Source organism: Sinohyriopsis cumingii, chromosome 13 (assembly GCF_028554795.1).
Source record: "Sinohyriopsis cumingii isolate HCF-2022 chromosome 13, ASM2855479v2, whole genome shotgun sequence".
Lineage (NCBI taxonomy): Eukaryota > Metazoa > Mollusca > Bivalvia > Unionida > Unionidae > Sinohyriopsis > Sinohyriopsis cumingii.
This window is the reverse complement of record NC_142973.1, coordinates 29479875-29498276: the sequence shown is the minus strand read 5'-3', so window position 1 is coordinate 29498276 and position 18402 is coordinate 29479875. Positions and strand designations below refer to the sequence as shown.

The 18402-nt window shown below is 33.2% G+C and overlaps 1 protein-coding gene across 2 annotated transcripts in view; it reads left to right on the top strand.

Moving 5' to 3' along the window:
• The window catches only part of LOC149785120 (uncharacterized), a 279057-nt gene that overhangs the window by 132830 nt on the left and 127825 nt on the right, over positions 1 to 18402 (top strand). For both annotated transcript variants that reach the window (XM_089978887.1, XM_089978886.1), the window contains exons 21-26: positions 874 to 1017; positions 2712 to 2990; positions 6900 to 7109; positions 8733 to 8876; positions 11769 to 11978; positions 17152 to 17342. In XM_089978887.1, coding sequence (XP_089835013.1) covers positions 874 to 1017; positions 2712 to 2990; positions 6900 to 7109; positions 8733 to 8876; positions 11769 to 11978; positions 17152 to 17342 — 1178 coding nt within the window. The remainder of the gene's footprint in view (positions 1 to 873; positions 1018 to 2711; positions 2991 to 6899; positions 7110 to 8732; positions 8877 to 11768; positions 11979 to 17151; positions 17343 to 18402) is intronic.

Here is an 18402-nt window from a genome sequence, read left to right as displayed (position 1 = left end):
CTCTGGCATGGATTATTTTAATATGGTTGGAAAGAGCAGTAGCTGATGATTTAGAGGGTATAAAAAGGCCTAAGTTTTGCAGCAATTCCAATTTAATTTGCATTCTGTCAAATATAGCTAGTAGGTATTTGTACGCACTTGGCTTTAAGGGAAATTCTCAAGATAAATATGCATAAAAGTGATAGGCAACAAATAAGTGAAGTATTGAATATATTTTTCAGGAATTTTTCTATTTTTCTGTTGTTTTTGTAGACTATTCACATGTATAATTAAATTTTTGGACCCTAAAGATCTTCTAATTGCAGACTTCATTTGTAAAAGAAAAATATATAAAAGAAACCTCTCTGTCTGAAAAAGAAATTATTTTCAAAAATAATTATGATTTTTATGCATTAACTGTATAGAAAAAATTACAGTACAAAAAATTGATACAAGGTATGTTACCTACAACAGATAGCACATACTGAGATATTGCATTTACACTATGTTTCCAGAATAATAAATAGCATCATAGCATAATATACTGTATGTATATAAGAAAAATTATGACTACTGTTTTGTTCTACACTTTTTCAGTTAAATTGTTATGAAACAGTCAGTATAGACATGTTATGAAACAGTCAGTATAGACATGTTATGAAACAGTCAGTATAGACATGTTATGAAACAGTCAGTATAGACAATGTTATAAAACAGTCAGTATAGACATGTTATGAAACAGTCAGTATAGACATGTTATAAAACAGTCAGTATAGACATGTTCAGATACTCTGTTGTGACTTATACTGTTTACCTTTTAATTAGTTTACTACTATTTTGTTGTACTGTTGCTTTACAAGGCAAATGACCCACTGTATATGTTATGCATTTCAGTGATTTATCTAACAACCAGTTGTACACACTTCCCAATGGAGGGGACTTTAATGGGCTGTCTTTGAGCTATTTATATTTGCAATACAACAGGCTTATGGAGTTGCCAACTGGAGTCTTCAGGGACTTGCGTGTGACTAATGATATGTAAGTCGTTCAGTCTTGTTTTCACAGTAAAGAAAGTCTAATCCTTATAAATATTCTGTTATAAACTGTAGTTTTGACACAAGCGATTCACATTTAAGATTTGTTGGATTAATCCTTGTTTTTTTTGCACTCTACTAATTTTTACATATCTTTGTCTTTCCATAAAATAGCAATACATAAACATTTCTATGCATTCTAGTCCATCAACACTTGATCTCTTTATGAGTGATAAATAAACACATAACAATTTTAATCATCCATTTTTACTGCTTTTTATAAGCATGTACAGTGGTACAAATAATCCATGACAAGTTATGCTTCAGAATATACTTTATTGTAAACTTAGGTTATAAATCTATTCACAATACACATATGATATTTAGTATAGATTTCTTTTTTTATGAATGAAATTCAAGCACAGTTTAAATAATAGACATTAATATTTTGTCATGATAGAAAACTGTAGAAATCACTATAATAGTACTCAGCCACTCTTGGTCAGGGTTATTTTTCTGTCATCACATACTATATAATACATGACAAGAGAAATCAGGAACTTTAATGAATGGAAAGTCAAAGTTTAGGCCTAATAATGTCATAATTAAAGATGTAAATTCAGGAAAAGAGGTCATAAGAAAATGAAAATGAGGCATGGTCAACAGCAATAGTTTTGGAACATTGATTTTATTGTAAAACTACTTCTCTTGATATTGTGCATTCATTGATTTCTTGCAGTTATCACTTGTTTGGTATTGGCAACAGTTATTTTCATTAGTAGTGAAATTCATTGTTGTACGAGGGGGGGGGTACCACAGGGGGATATTTTTGTCAGGCTGACATAAGTGGCAAGAGAGACAAAGCAGTTACTTTTCAAGTAATTTGTTTAGGTTTTAATTGCAGGTTTTCATTTGCAGATGTTTCTTATATGCTTTGATAGATTCTCATCAGGCATGACATGAACCATTTTGAATCTAAGAAAATTCTTTCTATGAAATTGGTGCTCACCCCTATGACCTTGGGATCAAGGGCACAGTAAGAGAAAAATGCACACTTAGACTTAAGTATCTAACAAATTTCTTTTGCTTCTGTTTGCTAACTCAACTGATAGATAACAACAATGGGGTTTAATTATTGTGAAGCTAAAATTGTTAATTCTGCAAAAATTCTAACTTGTCCCATATACCTTTGATCAATGTCATATTAATAGAAAATTTACATGAAAATTTTGGTTGAAGTTTTTTTATTTGCTTGTATTTACCTCTTGTTGGATTTTGCTCATATTTGGAATGCAGATTGTGAAGCTAAGAATATTCACTCTGTGACATACACACTTGCCAATTTAACCTTGGGGCCAAGGTCACATAGAGAATATTAGGGTTTTGGTTAAAGTTTATTTTATTGGTTTATATTTCCTAAATCCTTTCATCAGTTTTCTTCTTACTTGGGTGAAGTATATGAAGCTAAGACAGTTCAATCTGTAATATGCTTGCTCAGCCTTTTGATGATGAAATTAAAGTCACTCATTGCTTTAATAATGGGGTCTACATGCAGTCCTAGGCCTTCTTGTTACAGTGGACATTTAAGATTTGTTGTCTGCAGCAGCCACAAAACCAGCAAAACTTGTTACCATATGGATAATTTGTTAATTTGTATCTTATCTACATTATTTACATAAAAAAATTCATTTTTTTCAGAAATTTACAGCAAAACAATATTGCTACAATCAGATTTGGGGCTTTTGACTCTGTTACTGCAAGAGACATCATGCTGACAAATAACCCGATTCGTCATCTGGAGAAATATGCCTTCAATTCCTCCAAATTTCAAAATCTCAACATGGGAAACCACGTTATCACTACATTGTCCAGCTACACTTTCAATAGCCTGACAATTTATGATTCCTTATTCCTTAATAATGGACCTTTGAGTGTGATAGAAAAAGAAGCCTTTAGTAATGTTTATGTAGGCAGCATGTAAGTATTGGTTTTGTCTTTCAGTAACATTTAACTTCAGTATTGTGGGATTATTTTAAGAATAATATTTTAGTTTTCTTCTTGCTCATTTTATTGGGTACTTATTATTGGCTATATGATGCAGAGGAAATGTAAGTTACCAGTATGTACCCTTCCCAGGGACCTACCAAGCCAGATAACCTGGGCTTGCCTGGTTGGGAATTAAGCCTTTAACCCTTATATTAAAAGTCTACCAAGGCAGCTAACCTGTGCTTGCGTGGTTTGGAATTAAGCCTTTAACCCTTGTATTAAAAGTCTAATGCTCTGCCAACTGAGCTACCTGGGCTCCAAAATAAAAATTCATATTGTGACAGTAAACTGGCAAAAAGAGATCAGAAGTCCTGCAAAATCAAAAATAACAAATTTATGTAAAAATTTACAAGGATGAGAGTAAATTCTGGGCCTTTTAAATCATTTTGTCTTTAATATTGTTGTTTTGATAGTTTAATGCCTTTTGACTGAGAATATTGTTAGAACAAGAAAGAATAACATCCTATATGACCCCAAACTGCATTGAGTAGCTTATGAGAAAACATTATGAATACATTTATGATTATTATGATTAATAATAATAATAATAATAATGACTTTATTTAAAGAGGGTAACACAATTTGCTAAGAACTATAATCCACCTTGATGCCCTCATACAAAGGAATTTATTTATTTTGGCTGCATCTCTGAAGACATTATATATATTGGGTTTGGAAGAAGGAAATAGAGTATGCATTTCTAATCTCAACCAGAATACTATTCCAGAGCAGAGTTTCAGAGTATTGGAAACTTTTTTTAAATAACTCCTTATTTGGTTTGGGAATTGTATAATGTTTGGTAGACATGGATCGTAGGTGGGGAGTATTACCAGGTAGCCTATACTGGAATAGTGATTGTAAATATTCAGGAGCACTATTACTGGATATCATGTACATTAATTTGGCTTTTCTCAAACAGATTCGGTCTCTAATAGGTAATATTTTTAACTTACCAGCTAAATTTTCCTTGCTTTCTTTCTGAATTGATATGAGCCCTAATGCTCTTTTTTGAAGATGTGCCAGCTTTGCTATGTTTTTATCATTTGAATTACCCCATACTGTATTACAGTAGTCAAAATAGGGTTGTATGTAACTGATATAAAAAATAGTTTTTTGTGCCTTTCAGGGAGAAAATGTCTTATCATACTGAGAAGCCATACTTGAATTGACCTTTTTACTGATATATTTGATATATTCAGTCCATGATAGGTTATTATCTACAAAAACACCAAGTAGTCTATCATAACAGAACATTTGCAAATTTTTATCCTTCCATGTCAGACACAGTTCATCACTATCAAAATTTGCCTTTTTTTGCCGTGTTGAGATAAGTAATATTTTAGTTTTACCAGTATTTACCATCATGCCATTGCATGTGCACCAGTTGTCAAGTTTGTTTAGGGCATCCTGCAAAGAAATTTTCTGACAATGTTGTGTCATCTGCACAGACATCTGTAGATGATATTGAGTCCCTCAGTAAAAGTGGTAGGTAATTAATAAATAAAATAAATAGTAATGGACCAAGAATTGAGCCTTGTGGTACACCATGTGTAATTGTTCCAGGTTCAGACAGAACATTATTTATATAAACATGTGTTCTCTCACTTAAGTATGAAGTAAACCATCTAACTGTGCTTTCATCACATTGGTAAATTTTCACTTTCTTCAAAAGGATTTCATGATCCACCATGTCAAAAGCTTTCCTGCTTTCCTGAAATCTACAAATACAGATCCTTTTATTCTACTTTGGTCAAGTGCTTGAAGCCATTTATCAGTTAAAGAGATCAAGGCAGTCTCACATGAATGTTTCTGTCTAAAGAGTGGTTGATTAGGGTAACAGCAAGTGTTTGGTTAAATATGACATGAATGAGTCATGGACATGTTTTTCAATCAATTTTGACAAATTTGGTAGTATTGAGATTGGCCAGCAGTTATCAGCATCATCCTTAGAACCAGATTTGTGAATAGGAGTTCCTTTTGCAGTTTTTCTTATTTTGGGGATATATGAGGTTGCAATACTTAAATTGATCATGAATGTTATGCTATATAAAATGGCAGAAACAGAAGATTTAATGAGTCGTGGACCAATCTGATCAAGTCCTGTAGCTTTCTTGGTATCAAGTTCACTGGGACATTTTTTAACAAAGTTTTTTTATACTGGTAGGATAGAGAAACATACCTCCTTAGAGATTTTGCTGCTACAGAACTTTTTCAGTTCATTAAAGTTGTTTTCTATCACTGGTTCTTTTAAGTTTGTGGTAATGTTGGTGAAAAAATCATTGAAAACATCTGCAATGTCAGTGTCATCAGTGATTATGGTGTCATTTACCAGAAGTGAGTGAATTTTATTTGTCTGATTTTTGTGTGTTCCCCCAATGAGTTCATTGAAGACTTTCCAAGTGGAGTTGGTGTTGCTCTTTTTGTTTTCAAGCAATGATTGATAATAAGATTTTTAGCCTTTTTAATCATACTTGTTATTTTATTTCTTTCTCCATACTTTATACTGTGCATGGTTTCCCATAGTTTTAACATTGGTATATACGGTACAAAAATGCCAGGTGTTCACACGTGTAAGTTTCTTTCATGGGAATGGCGCTATAGCATATGGAGTAACAGCATTCTTTGTGATTACTCTTAGGATTGAAATTAATTGTGGATGATTTTTTTTGTTGTTCAGGTTTATTTTGTATTTTTGTATTGTTGTAGAATTAAAAAAATCATTAATTTACATGAATACTGTTTAAACTTAACATTCTATTTAGTGAAGAAGTGAATTCTTTCTAGTAAAGTAATTATTTTTTCACAGCAGTAATTCACAGGTGATACAACAGAACATGTAGGACTTTTCTTGTTTAGAAGAAATGAAAATCGAAGATATAATGTAACAATCGGGAGTTCTTATAATTATGGAAATTTGCAACAGCAAACAAACAATAACAGTATGCAAAATGTATATCATAATTTAGTAAGTCCATACTGTATGATAAGCTCATGCTGAATAACAGGCCCATACTGAATCATAAGCACATGCTGAATAACAAGCCCATACTGAATCATAAGCACATGCTGAATAACAAGCCCATACTGAATCATAAGCACATGCTGAATAACAAGCCCATACTGAATGACAAGCTCATGCAGAATAACAAGACAATACTCAATCATAAGCTCATGCTGAATAACAGGCCCATACTGAATCATAAGCTCATGCTGAATAACATGCCCATACTGAATCATAAGCTCACGCTGAATAACAAGCCCATACTGAATGATCAGCTCATGCTGAATAACAAGCCCATACTGAATTATAAGCTCATGCTTAATAACAAGCCCATACTGAATTATCAGCTCATGCAGAATAACAGGCCCATACTGAATCATAAGCTCATGCTGAATAACAAGCCCATACTGAATCATAAGCTCATGCAGAATAATAAGTCCATACTGAATCATAAGCTCATGCTGAATAACAAGCCCATACTGAATGACAAACTCATGCAGAATAACAAGTCCATACTGAATCATAAGCTCATACTGAATAACAAGCCCATACTGAATTATAAGCTCATGCAGAATAACAAGCCCATACTGAATGATAAGCTCATGCTGAATAACAAGCCCATACTGAATGATAAGCTCATGCTGAATAACAAGCCCATACCATATGATAAGCTCATTATAATTGATAAGTCCATGCTCAATGAATGACAAAGCAATATGGAATGTTAAGTCTATTCCTCGTTTTAGGAAACTTTTAGCAAATAACACCATCCCCATCTTCAAACATTTTACAGGTGTAACATTATAGCAGAATGCTGTATCTCTTTTGTTTTCATCCAGGTACTTGAATAATAATCAACTAACCACCATAACTCAGCCGATGTTTGGACCAGGATGCACTGTACAGAGATATCTATACCTTCAAAACAATGGACTCAGGACAGTCAGTGTAGATGCTTTTGCCAATATGACTGTGCATTACATTGACCTTTCAAGTAATAGTTTGACCTCATATCCATTAGCTCTGAATGTGCCATCAGCTATAGAAATGTAAGTATGATATATATATATATATATATATATATATATATATATATATATATATATATATATATATATATATATATATATATGACAGAGAGAGAGATAGAGAAAGGTGAACAGGTGGGCAGAGACAATAAAAGACATATCAAGAACACTTCATCTGTTTTTTGGCTCACCTGGTCATACAGTCAAGTGAGCTTATGGCATGGTGCTGCATCTATTTTCATCATCCATTGTACATGTGTCAGTTTTAGCTTCTTTTTTTCCATTACTCAGCACAAATGATGGGAAAGGTTGTAATCAACCTTTTCACAGAACATAATGGTTCAAAATGCAGATCTGCCATCAAAATATGGCCACCATTTCTGACAATAGAAGAACACTTTCCAAAATCTGCTCTGAGGAATTTAACCAAACTGGCAGAAGGACTTCTTCCATGGAAATCTCTAAAATTTATATAAATGATGAAGATGCACCATTATTATAGTCACCATTATTAAAAATAAGAAAACCTTTGAATGACTTCTTAAGATCTTGTAAATAGAATTTTACCAAATTTTACAGAAAGCTTAGTATCTTAAAGGCCTTTCAGATTGACACAGACCAGGTGCCAATGTGGCTGCACTTATATCTGCCATTACTAGAAACAAAAAATATTTGGCAGCTTTGATCAACATAAAATTACCAACTATGACAGAAAGCATTTTGGCATAAAGGCCTTGTAGTATTGGACAAATTATGTTCATGTGCCATCAAATATGAATGCACATACAAATAAAAGAGAAACTTTGAAACGCCCACATTTGTCTTTATGTGTATCCCTACTTCCAGACAAGAGGTCGCAAGTTTGAAACTAATGGCTTCCCAGTTTATTTATATACTGTTTGGTATTTTAATTTTCAAACTTCCTTTTAAACTTGGTCATCCCAGTTTTATCAATTTTATTTTATTTTTTATTCGCATACTTGTACAACAGGCAGTTAGGCTAGCATACACATACATGTATTTGATAAATGCATACAGTTTTCTCTTGGAGTGACTGTTTTTCAGATTTTTGAACTTCCTCCATATTTTCCTGTGTCTAGGATGCATTTTCATTCACTGTGATATTATTGTGAATTCAGTGTTACAGTTTAATCCAACTAGAAGATATTTGATTGTACAGTGCTTTTCATGTAGATTTTGATTGTACAGTGCTTTTCATGTAGATTTTGATTGTACAGTGCTTTTCATGTAGATTTTTACAGAACAAAAAATGTTATCTCTCCACTATGCAAGCAATAATGTACAAGTCTATCTTTCAGAATTACCTAGGTGCACTCATTTAGCTAAGGTATGTTCATTAGACTTCTGATATGTTTAAGTTACTGACCTAGATGAGAAAAAGTCAGAAGACAAGAGTTAGGTGTGAATAAGAGGGCAGTTTACATATTCAGGCTTTGAAAGAAATGACTTACCAATATATATATATATATATATATATATATATATATATATATATATATATATATATATATATATATATATATATATATATATATATATATATATATATATATATATATATATATATATATATATATATATATATATATATATATATATATATATATAATTTTTTTTCTTCAGATACATTCAAAATAACCAGATAGCTGTCATACCGGATGGTGCCTTCAGTACACAGACTGGTTTACAGATTCTCAGACTGACCAACAACCGAATTACTCAACTCCAGGCTGGGCTTTTTAATAGTCTGACTTCCCTGATTTATCTGTAAGGGAATTAATGAAACTAGATATATTGGTACTTTGTTTTTTATAGATTGGAGAAAAAAACTGACAAGCACATGGAGTCATTTAAATTAGTGCATGTTATAAGACAATCAAATTAAATTATTGCACTTTCCACAAGAGATTTTGGTCAAACTAGATTTCATTGCTCCTTTAAGTGAAATTCATTACGAAATCTTGAAATGTTGTCCATTTCATATAAGTGTTACCAATTTTTTAAAGGTCACAATGTTTTATTTATTATGGCACAATGTTGACCTTCAGAAATTTTATATATACTTGAGGATTGAAGCAAACACATTTTAATAAAGTGTACCATGTGTCTCTGAAATGACATTAAGGTCACAGGTAACAATGCATTTTTATTAAACTGAGGAAACATTTACTAGATGTTCTTCCTGTTGTCAGGTATTTTCACAATTAGACAAGACTTACCAAAGTCACAGTTTGATGCCTGAGGCATCACATGAGATGGAATTGGTCATGTGATGAGTCTGAGTCTTTAGAACCTGATCAGCTTGGATGCCTCAGAGAACAACAATAGGGTGGGATATGCAGGAAGTTAACTAATTTGTATATGGGTGGGCATGTGATCCCTCAGGCACATACAGGTTCATAAAATTCCAATAAAACTGTGACTTTGGTAAGTCTTGTTTAATTGTGAAATTTTATTTCCTCTGTAAGTATCTCGGGATCCCATGAGATTTCAGAGTTTATGCATCCAATCACAACAATTAAGAAAAAATAATGTAAAATATTTATTTGTAATACTAGACGAAACTATAAAGAACAATATATAAGTATCTGAGATTGAATCAAAAGTTTTCATAGCTGGGACTTCCCAAGCACAGCACTGCTGAAATCTAAGCTATCTGATACAGGTTTATGATAGAATTTGTGGAAAGTGCAATCATTATTCCACCCTACAGTCTTAATAATAGTATGCAAAGACAGTTTCATTTTAGCTGCAGCAGTGTTTGATGCAGCTCTAGTGCTGTAGGGCCCCAAAAATGGATATATCAATCCCTGCCTCCTTCATAACAGTCTTGATCCATCTAGCTATGGTGCTTTTAGCAACAGCTCTAAAAGAAGGTTGTGTGGTTATCAATAATTTTTTCTCATTTCCCCAAAGGGAAGAAGTTCTACTGATGTATTCTTGTAAGGTTTCAACTATGCATGGTCTTTTATCATGATACACAGAAAAAGTCAGTTGTGATCGATGTTGACTAGGTTCACTTTGCTTCAAAAGATCCTAATTCTGACAACAACTCTATCAGAAAAAATAGTAATATCATCAATATTTATAACATGCAAAGTTTGGCATCTCTGGCCACTAAGTAAGGCCAACAGGTTCACTAGTTTCTGAGTAGCTTGTTTTAAGGAATGGTCCCCAAGGGAAATAATTTTTCCAGTTGCTGAAGCACAGTTCTCACATCCCAGGTTATGCCATATCTTGTCAAACTTGGCCTAGTATATAGAAAAACTCCTCTCAAAAATCATTCTATAAACACTATTACCTAGGTCAACATTACTACTCAATTTAACTAAACTAGATATAGCAGATCTGGCAGTGTCGATGGAGCTGTAACCTAAACCAGAGTCAAAGAGCTCTGTCAGGAAAGCCAGGACCAAATTTATAGGTGGATCAAGGGGATCAATATGTTTCCCAACTGCAAAGTGCAACCATTTCTGGAGATGTGTCTGGTTTGTGCAGCTGGTGTTGAAACAACGATCTTTCTACTCTTCTAGTAACCATTCCTGAAATAGCATATTTTGTCCTTTGCCTCTTTGAGGAAAAGAAACTATCTCCATTAATATCAAAGGTTATGACTCCATGATATCTCACATGTTCACACACCACAGGAGAGAAAGAGTGTTGGTCACAACAAAAATTAGTTTGGCCTGTTGTTGAAAAATGGGTCATTTGATAAGCATATTGTGAACTCTCTCAGGATCATGTACACCTCATGAAAATCTCAACTCAAGAAATTGAAACAATTAAAATAATATTGCTCTAAAATGGCTGATTCAAGAAATTGTGGACTGGTATTGTACAGTTCACACTTTCCTGCTTCTACCTTCACAGTAAGGTCAAGAAGAGATAAGGGTTTAACCAGTCTTCAAAGTACCAATGAACACACAAGTACATAGCAGACTTTATTTCTTAATGTTAAAGTGATTGTGAAAAGAATTTGCTGTCAAATTTCCTTTTTTACATAATGAGTTTTGTTTGCATCTGACTGCAGAATAGTGCAGACCCACATTGTAATGATCCTTCCCAGATTTTCCTAACAAAAATTTAGGTGTATTTGTGAAAACAGGTTTGTGTTGAAAATAATGCTCAACAGCACTTTAACCACCAAAGCAATACCTGCAGTTTAATTGCTTTGTGTTCCTATTAGTGATGTGTCATTATGTTGTTGCGAAAGCAATTCAGTTATGATGCCATATCATTTTGTTTTTGTGACAGCAATTAAGTTATGATGTCATATCATTTTGTTGTTGTGACAGCAATTAAGTTATGATGTCATATCATTTTGTTGTTGTTACAGCAATTCAGATAAGATGCCACATCATTTTGTTGTTATGACAGCAATTCAGTTATGATGTAATAACATGTATGGGTTTGAGGGCAAAAATGGCCACTACTTACATCAGAGGCAGAGGATGTTTCATTTGGTGCATATACCCTGATCTGCTAGTACGTTGTGCACCATTAGATCAGGGTTTATGCTTTTCACAGTTAAGGTGAATGTTACAAACAAATACAATTGATATACATAAAACACAAACAAATACAATTGATATATACATAAAATCTTCCATATGGCTTTTCATCTTGCTTTCTTGTTGAAGCCAGACATTTTTATTTCAGATATTTGGACAGCAATCTGATAGACACATTAGCCCCAAGATTATTTTACAACCTGGTCAGTCTACAGTATCTGACACTGGATAATAATCGACTCACTCATTTTGATGTCCTCGGACATTTGACAAAACTGAAGAATATATACCTGAGCAACAACAGGATCGAGACATTTGGCATTAATGCATTTAGTAACTTAACAAATCTTGCCACACTGTAAGTTTTTATTTCTTGAATATACATTTAAAAAAATTCTCATTTACATAAAAGGATATTGATTATTTTAGCTCACCTTTATTTAGTTGTGGAGAGAGAATGTACTACCCTTAGCATCGGCACAGATCAAACCATGTATATATGTACAGTCTCATTGAATCACAAACATTCTTGTTGAGAGTGTGTTTCATTGGACCGATCTAGTCGCACTCTTCTCTAGGGCTAAGAGGTAAACTTGATACATACATGTACGTTTGTTGTTCATTCTTGTTTAGAGTGTGTTTCATTGGACCCATCTAGTCCCACTCTTCTCTAGGGCTAAGAGGTAAACTTGGTACATACATGTACGTTTGTTGTTCGTTCTTGTTTAGAGTGTGTTTCATTGGACCCATCAAGTTGCACTCTTCTCTAGGGCTAAGAGGTAAAATTGATACCTACATGTACGTTTGTTGTTCATTCTTGTTTAGAGTGTGTTTCATTGGACCCATCTAGTCCCACTCTTCTCAAGGGCTAAGAGGTAAACTTGGTACATACATGTACATTAGTTGTTCATTCTTGTTTAGAGTGTGTTTCATTCGACCCATCTAGTCCCAATCTTCTCAAGGGCTAAGAGGTTAACTTGGTACATACATGTATGTTAGTTGTTCATTCTTGTTTAGAGTGTGTTTCATTGGACCCATCTAGTCCCATTCGTCTCAAGGGCTAAGAGGTTAACTTGGTACATATATGTACATTAGTTGTTCATTCTTGTTTAGAGTGTGTTTCATTGGACCCATGTAGTCCCACTCTCAAGGGCTAAGAGGTTAACTTGGTACATACCTGTATGTTTGTTGTTCATTCTAGTTTAGAGTGTGTTTCATTGGACCCATCTAGTCCCACTCTTCTCTAGGGCTAAAGGGTAAACTTGATACATACATATACATTAGTTGTTCATTCTTGTTTAGAGTGTGTTTCATTGGACCCATATAGTCCCACTCTTCTCTAAGGCTAAGAGGTAAACTTGGTACATACATGTACATTAGTTGTTCATTCTTGATACATACATGTATGTTAGTTGTTCATTCTTGATACATACATATACATTAGTTGTTCATTCTTGGTTTATTCATGTACACATACATGTACATTAGTTGTTCATTCTTGATACATACATGTACATTAATTGTTCATTCTTGATACATACAATTACATTAGTTGTTCATTCTTGATACATATATGTACGTTAGTTGTTCATTCTTGATACATACATGTACATTAGTTGTTCATTCTTGGTACATACATGTAAATTAGTTGTTCATTCTTGATACATACATGTACATTACTTGTCCATTCTTGATACATACATGTACATTACTTGTTCATTCTGGGTACATACATGTACACATACATGTACATTAGTTGTTCATTGTTGGTACATACATGTACATTAGTTGTTCATTCTTGGTATAAACATGTACACATACATGTACATTAGTTGTTCATTCTTGGTACATACATGAACATTAGTTGTTCATTCTTGATACATACATGTACATTAGTTGTTCATTCTTGGTACATACAGGCATGCTAGTTGTTCATTCTTTTTACATACATGTACATTAGTTGTTCATTCTTGATACATATATGTATGTTAGTTGTTCATTCTTGATGCATACATGTACATTAGTTGTTCATTCTTAATACATGTACATTAGTTGTTCATTCTTGATACATGCATGTACATTAGTTGTTCATTCTTGGTACATACATGTACATTAGTTGTTCATTCTTGTTATATACATGTACATTAGTTGTTCATTCTTGATACATACATGTACATTAGTTGTTCATTCTTGATCCATACATGTACATTAGTTGTTCATTCTTGATACATACATATACGTTAGTTGTTCATTCTTGATACAAACATGTACATTAGTTGTTCATTCTTAGTTAGATTGTTAGATTTTGCATTTAGCTCAGGTTTTTTGCACAATGTATAAATACCATTATATCTGGAATTATAAAATTTGGCAAAAGGGATGCATCTTGATGAGTGATAAGCCGTCATCAGACACTGCCAGCCCTTACCATTTGAGCATTAAGACATTTTATAATGAACAATAAATTGCAGTCTTAATAATAGCAAAATTACAACTACAATAAAAAGATCATTAGGTTAAAATTTGTTTGTTGGCTTGGTCCAGATTCAGATTTTCATTTTAAATTTAGTGGCTTTGATCAGGGGAAACAGACTTAAACTACTTTACAGAAATATCTCTGACACTTGAATGTACCCATATTTCTTATGCACAACACATGCCTGATTATCAGCTAGAAATGAAAACAGAGTAAAGGACTATGGGACAATCAGCCGCCTAAAAAGTTCAAATATTCAGAGCAGAAGTAAAAGCAGGAATGTTGATATTCTTAGCTGTGTTTGGAATGAAGCAAGATAAGCAATATTATTAGTTATGTTTCTTGGATGTCATGTGTTGATCTTAGTATTGTTAAAGGCAAGAGAGATGGTTGCCATGACCACTTCCAATTTAAAAATCAGAGATTATTGTTGAGTTGAGTGAACTAAAAGACTAACACATGATCTATTGATCATTTCATGTAATCCTTCAGGTATAATTTACCATTAGTAGAATATAGAATTATCATTAAACTTCAACTTCAGGTAATTCTTGTTTAGTTTAAAATATTTCCTGGGTGTAAGTCGCCATCATTGTAAGTTACTGAGTGACCTTGGATGAGATGAAGCAACTTAAGAAACCATGTTTGTGTTATCCAATCAAAACTCTGCTTGATAGTCTTCTCGTCAAATATTTTTCAAAACTCAGCATTTGACTGATAGGAGGGAAGAGATAGACACACGTAAAGTCAGACCAGCAGAAAATGAATGCATCAATTGCAAAAGCTTTCCTGTCTGGTAGATAGGTCACATATTTTGTAAGTTGATGATTAAATCTGGATGTGAAAAGGTCGGTATCAAAGGTACTGTTTTGTCTTGCAGACATTTAAACACATTTTGTATCCAGCATCCATTCTAAGCCTTTTTAATTTGTCCTTCTGGAGAGCCTTTCTACATGAATGTTATCTCTGCCAGGAATGTACAAGGCACTGAGAAATATATTCATTTTAAAACAACATATCCATAGTGTACTATTTATGATTAATTGTACAGGAATGCTGGATCCTGAAATACAAAAAAGGTTCAAGCGTCAAAAACACCTGATTGTAACTCCTGAAAATTAATATAATTGTATTGTTCAGTTTTATCACAGAGACCTCTGTTTAACAATTTATATGCTCTGTTATAACCACCCCACCCATAGGCAAAGTTATTACTGCTGTGAATGAGTGTTGGGGGCCCATGTTCTACATTGTTTATCTACCAGTATAACATTTATTTAATTAAAGTTACGAGTGATCTGCTCCAGCTGACTGTTTTTCTCGATTTCTGGAGTCTAATTATAATAGCAAGGAGCATATCAAACACCTGGTGCAATGTTGACCATTTGACCTGAATAATCGGGGTAAAAAGTTATACATTTCTGATGGTTGATTCTGGTAATTGATGTTAAGAGGGAAGCTTAGCCCAGCTGTCATATACCATAAATTCAAAACAAAACAAAACAGGAAATCAAATGCATTCTGTCAGACAAAGAACCAGCTTTTCTGTATGAATTGTGAAGCCTAATTTGTCCAAAAGAGTGTCTGTGTCTGTATGACTTGTGATGTCTGATTCATCCAAAAAAGTGACAGTGTCTGTATGAATCATGAAGCCTAATTCATAAAAAAAAGTGAAGTGTCTGAATGAATTGTGAGTCCTAATTTTCCCAAAGTAGTGACAGTGTCTATATGAACTTCGAGGCCTAATTCATAAATATATGACAGTGTCTATGAACTTCGAGGCCTAATTCATAAATATATGACAGTGTCTATGAACTTCGAGGCCTAATTCATCCTGAAGAGGGACTGTGTCTAAAAATTGTGAGGGCGATATAATTCAGTACAGTACTCATCATAATTCTGTCAGTGAGAGCCATATAATTCAATACAGTACTCATTAAAATTCTGTCAATGAAAGCCATATAATTCAGTACAGTACTCATTGTAATTATGTCAATAAGAGCCATATAATTTAGTACAGTACTCATTGAAATTATGTCAATGAGAGCCATATAATTCAATTCAGTATTCATTATAATGCAATTTTACTGAGTTTGTTTCCTCACTAACTTCATAAATATTTTAAGCTTGTGAAAAAGATTGCAATTTTGACAGAAATCCTACCAAGAATTATTTCACCTGCAACCAGTAAAATTCAAAACATAGCTGTTGTTTGCTTTTTAAAATGGTGAGACTTATTACTCAAAATGCTCTAAACACCATGAGACCTGGCAGTCACAAATGGTGAGACATGACCATTGCAGTGCCATCACAATAAGTAATGTTAGTAACATGACAGTTACAATTATATCATGAAGGGTGAAACTTAGCAGTCACAAATCTATCACCGAGAATGAGACACAGCAGTCACATTGCTCTTGCATATGCATGTACAGTGTATTGAGATTTGGCAGTTGCAAGGCTGTCACAAACAGTGAGATACAGCAGTAGTAATTGTACCACAGAAACAGCAATAAGTTTTGTCACAAATTATGAGACTAATAGCAGTTACAATTCCAAGCTATTACAAATATTGTGGCAAAGTATTTTGTTTTTCCATTTTTAATAGTATGTCTGGTATCTTTCAGGCAATAGCTGAGTAAATATTGGAAAACATATAATGAAACAAAAGAATTTAACAATTGGGATATGAAATTGCAAAATTTGAGACCAGCTGAATTGCCAGCATGCACTGACCAGTAGTATCACCAAGAGGGATGTGTTTGTCTCATTTTATGTGAGACATGGCACTCTTATATATTACAGTAACTAATGTACTTTGAATAAAGCAGGAACATACTGTTAATATAGTGATATGTGATAAATTTGTTGTGTGCAACTATTCTCATAGCTTTTGACAGAGTGCCTTTAAACCTTGTAGACATAAAAGTCATTTTCAAGGAATATGTGTGTTTCAACTATCACCCCACGGTCTCTTGTAATCATGGGACCATGCAAGACAATGTGCCCCTAATGTTATGATTTCTATTATTTCAATCATTTTTTTATATCTCAGAGACCTGTCTCATAATTCAATTGCATGCCAGTGTGAGACATTAAATACAATTGATGCAGTGGCTAAAAGTATAATTGGTGGAGAATGTACATATCCCACAGCTGCAGCTGTGATCTATTTTGGGAACTCACCAACTGCCAGTGCCACAGTTCATTATCTGAGTCAAACAAATGGTTCAGTGCTTCAGTGCAGTAAGTATTCATTCTTTCTCAGGATATAACAAATTATAGATACATATAGAATGAATAGATGTGAATAAAATGTACTTGACCAGGTTTTTCTGCTTCTTTTAAAACCAAATGTATTGGGAGACAAGCATTTGTGGTGGTGATGGTTGTCATTATCATCATTCATTCATTCATTCATTCATTCATCATTCATTCATTCATTCATTCATTCATTCATTCATTCATTGTCATCATCATCATCATCATCATACATTATGTGCTCTACTTCTTCTACAGGTTTTCATCTGCAGTATTTCTGGTGATAAATTTAGTTGCATGATAAACTACAGTATCCGTCCCTAAGACAAATCAATATCCAGGAATTTGTGGAAAATTTCACAGCTAAGATGATTCATATTCAGTCGAATCATTTATTTTATTTTCTCTACTTTTTCTCTCCTTCTGATTCTGAATTTGCAGGTAGCAAGGGTAAATAACAAAAATGATAATAATTTTCTTTATTAGATACCTCATTAAACTAGTTTCTATATAACAACCAACCACATTGCCATTACAAGACATGCTGATGAAAGTACCACAAATATCCACAAAAATGGCTACTATATGAAAACTAATGAATTTCCTATAATCAGGTAAATATAGTACAAGTAAGACAATATACTATGCAGATAAGGGCTGTTCAAGTGAAATATAGTTCAGACCCAATGAAAGCATTTTAATGTGGGGCACCTGCTCATAGATGGAATTTATATAAAAAAAACAAATTTATTATTTCATATGAACTCTGAGTAATTACAGTCCCTTGGCATATACATTTGAAAACTGTCTTCCCTGGGTACCATGTTTGTTTAAATAGAATAGTCTTAAGTTATACAAATCTAAAAATAAATAGCCCTAACATTGAGAATGATAATTGTAGTGTTTTCAAGTCCAGTTTTCAGGACTCCCAAGATAAAAGGTAAAGTTGGTATAAATCAGAAACACTGGTCTTGAATGGTTCAAACAATCAGTTTTGTTTTTGCTCCCATGAAAGTGTGAGCAGACTTTAAATATTTTGATATTT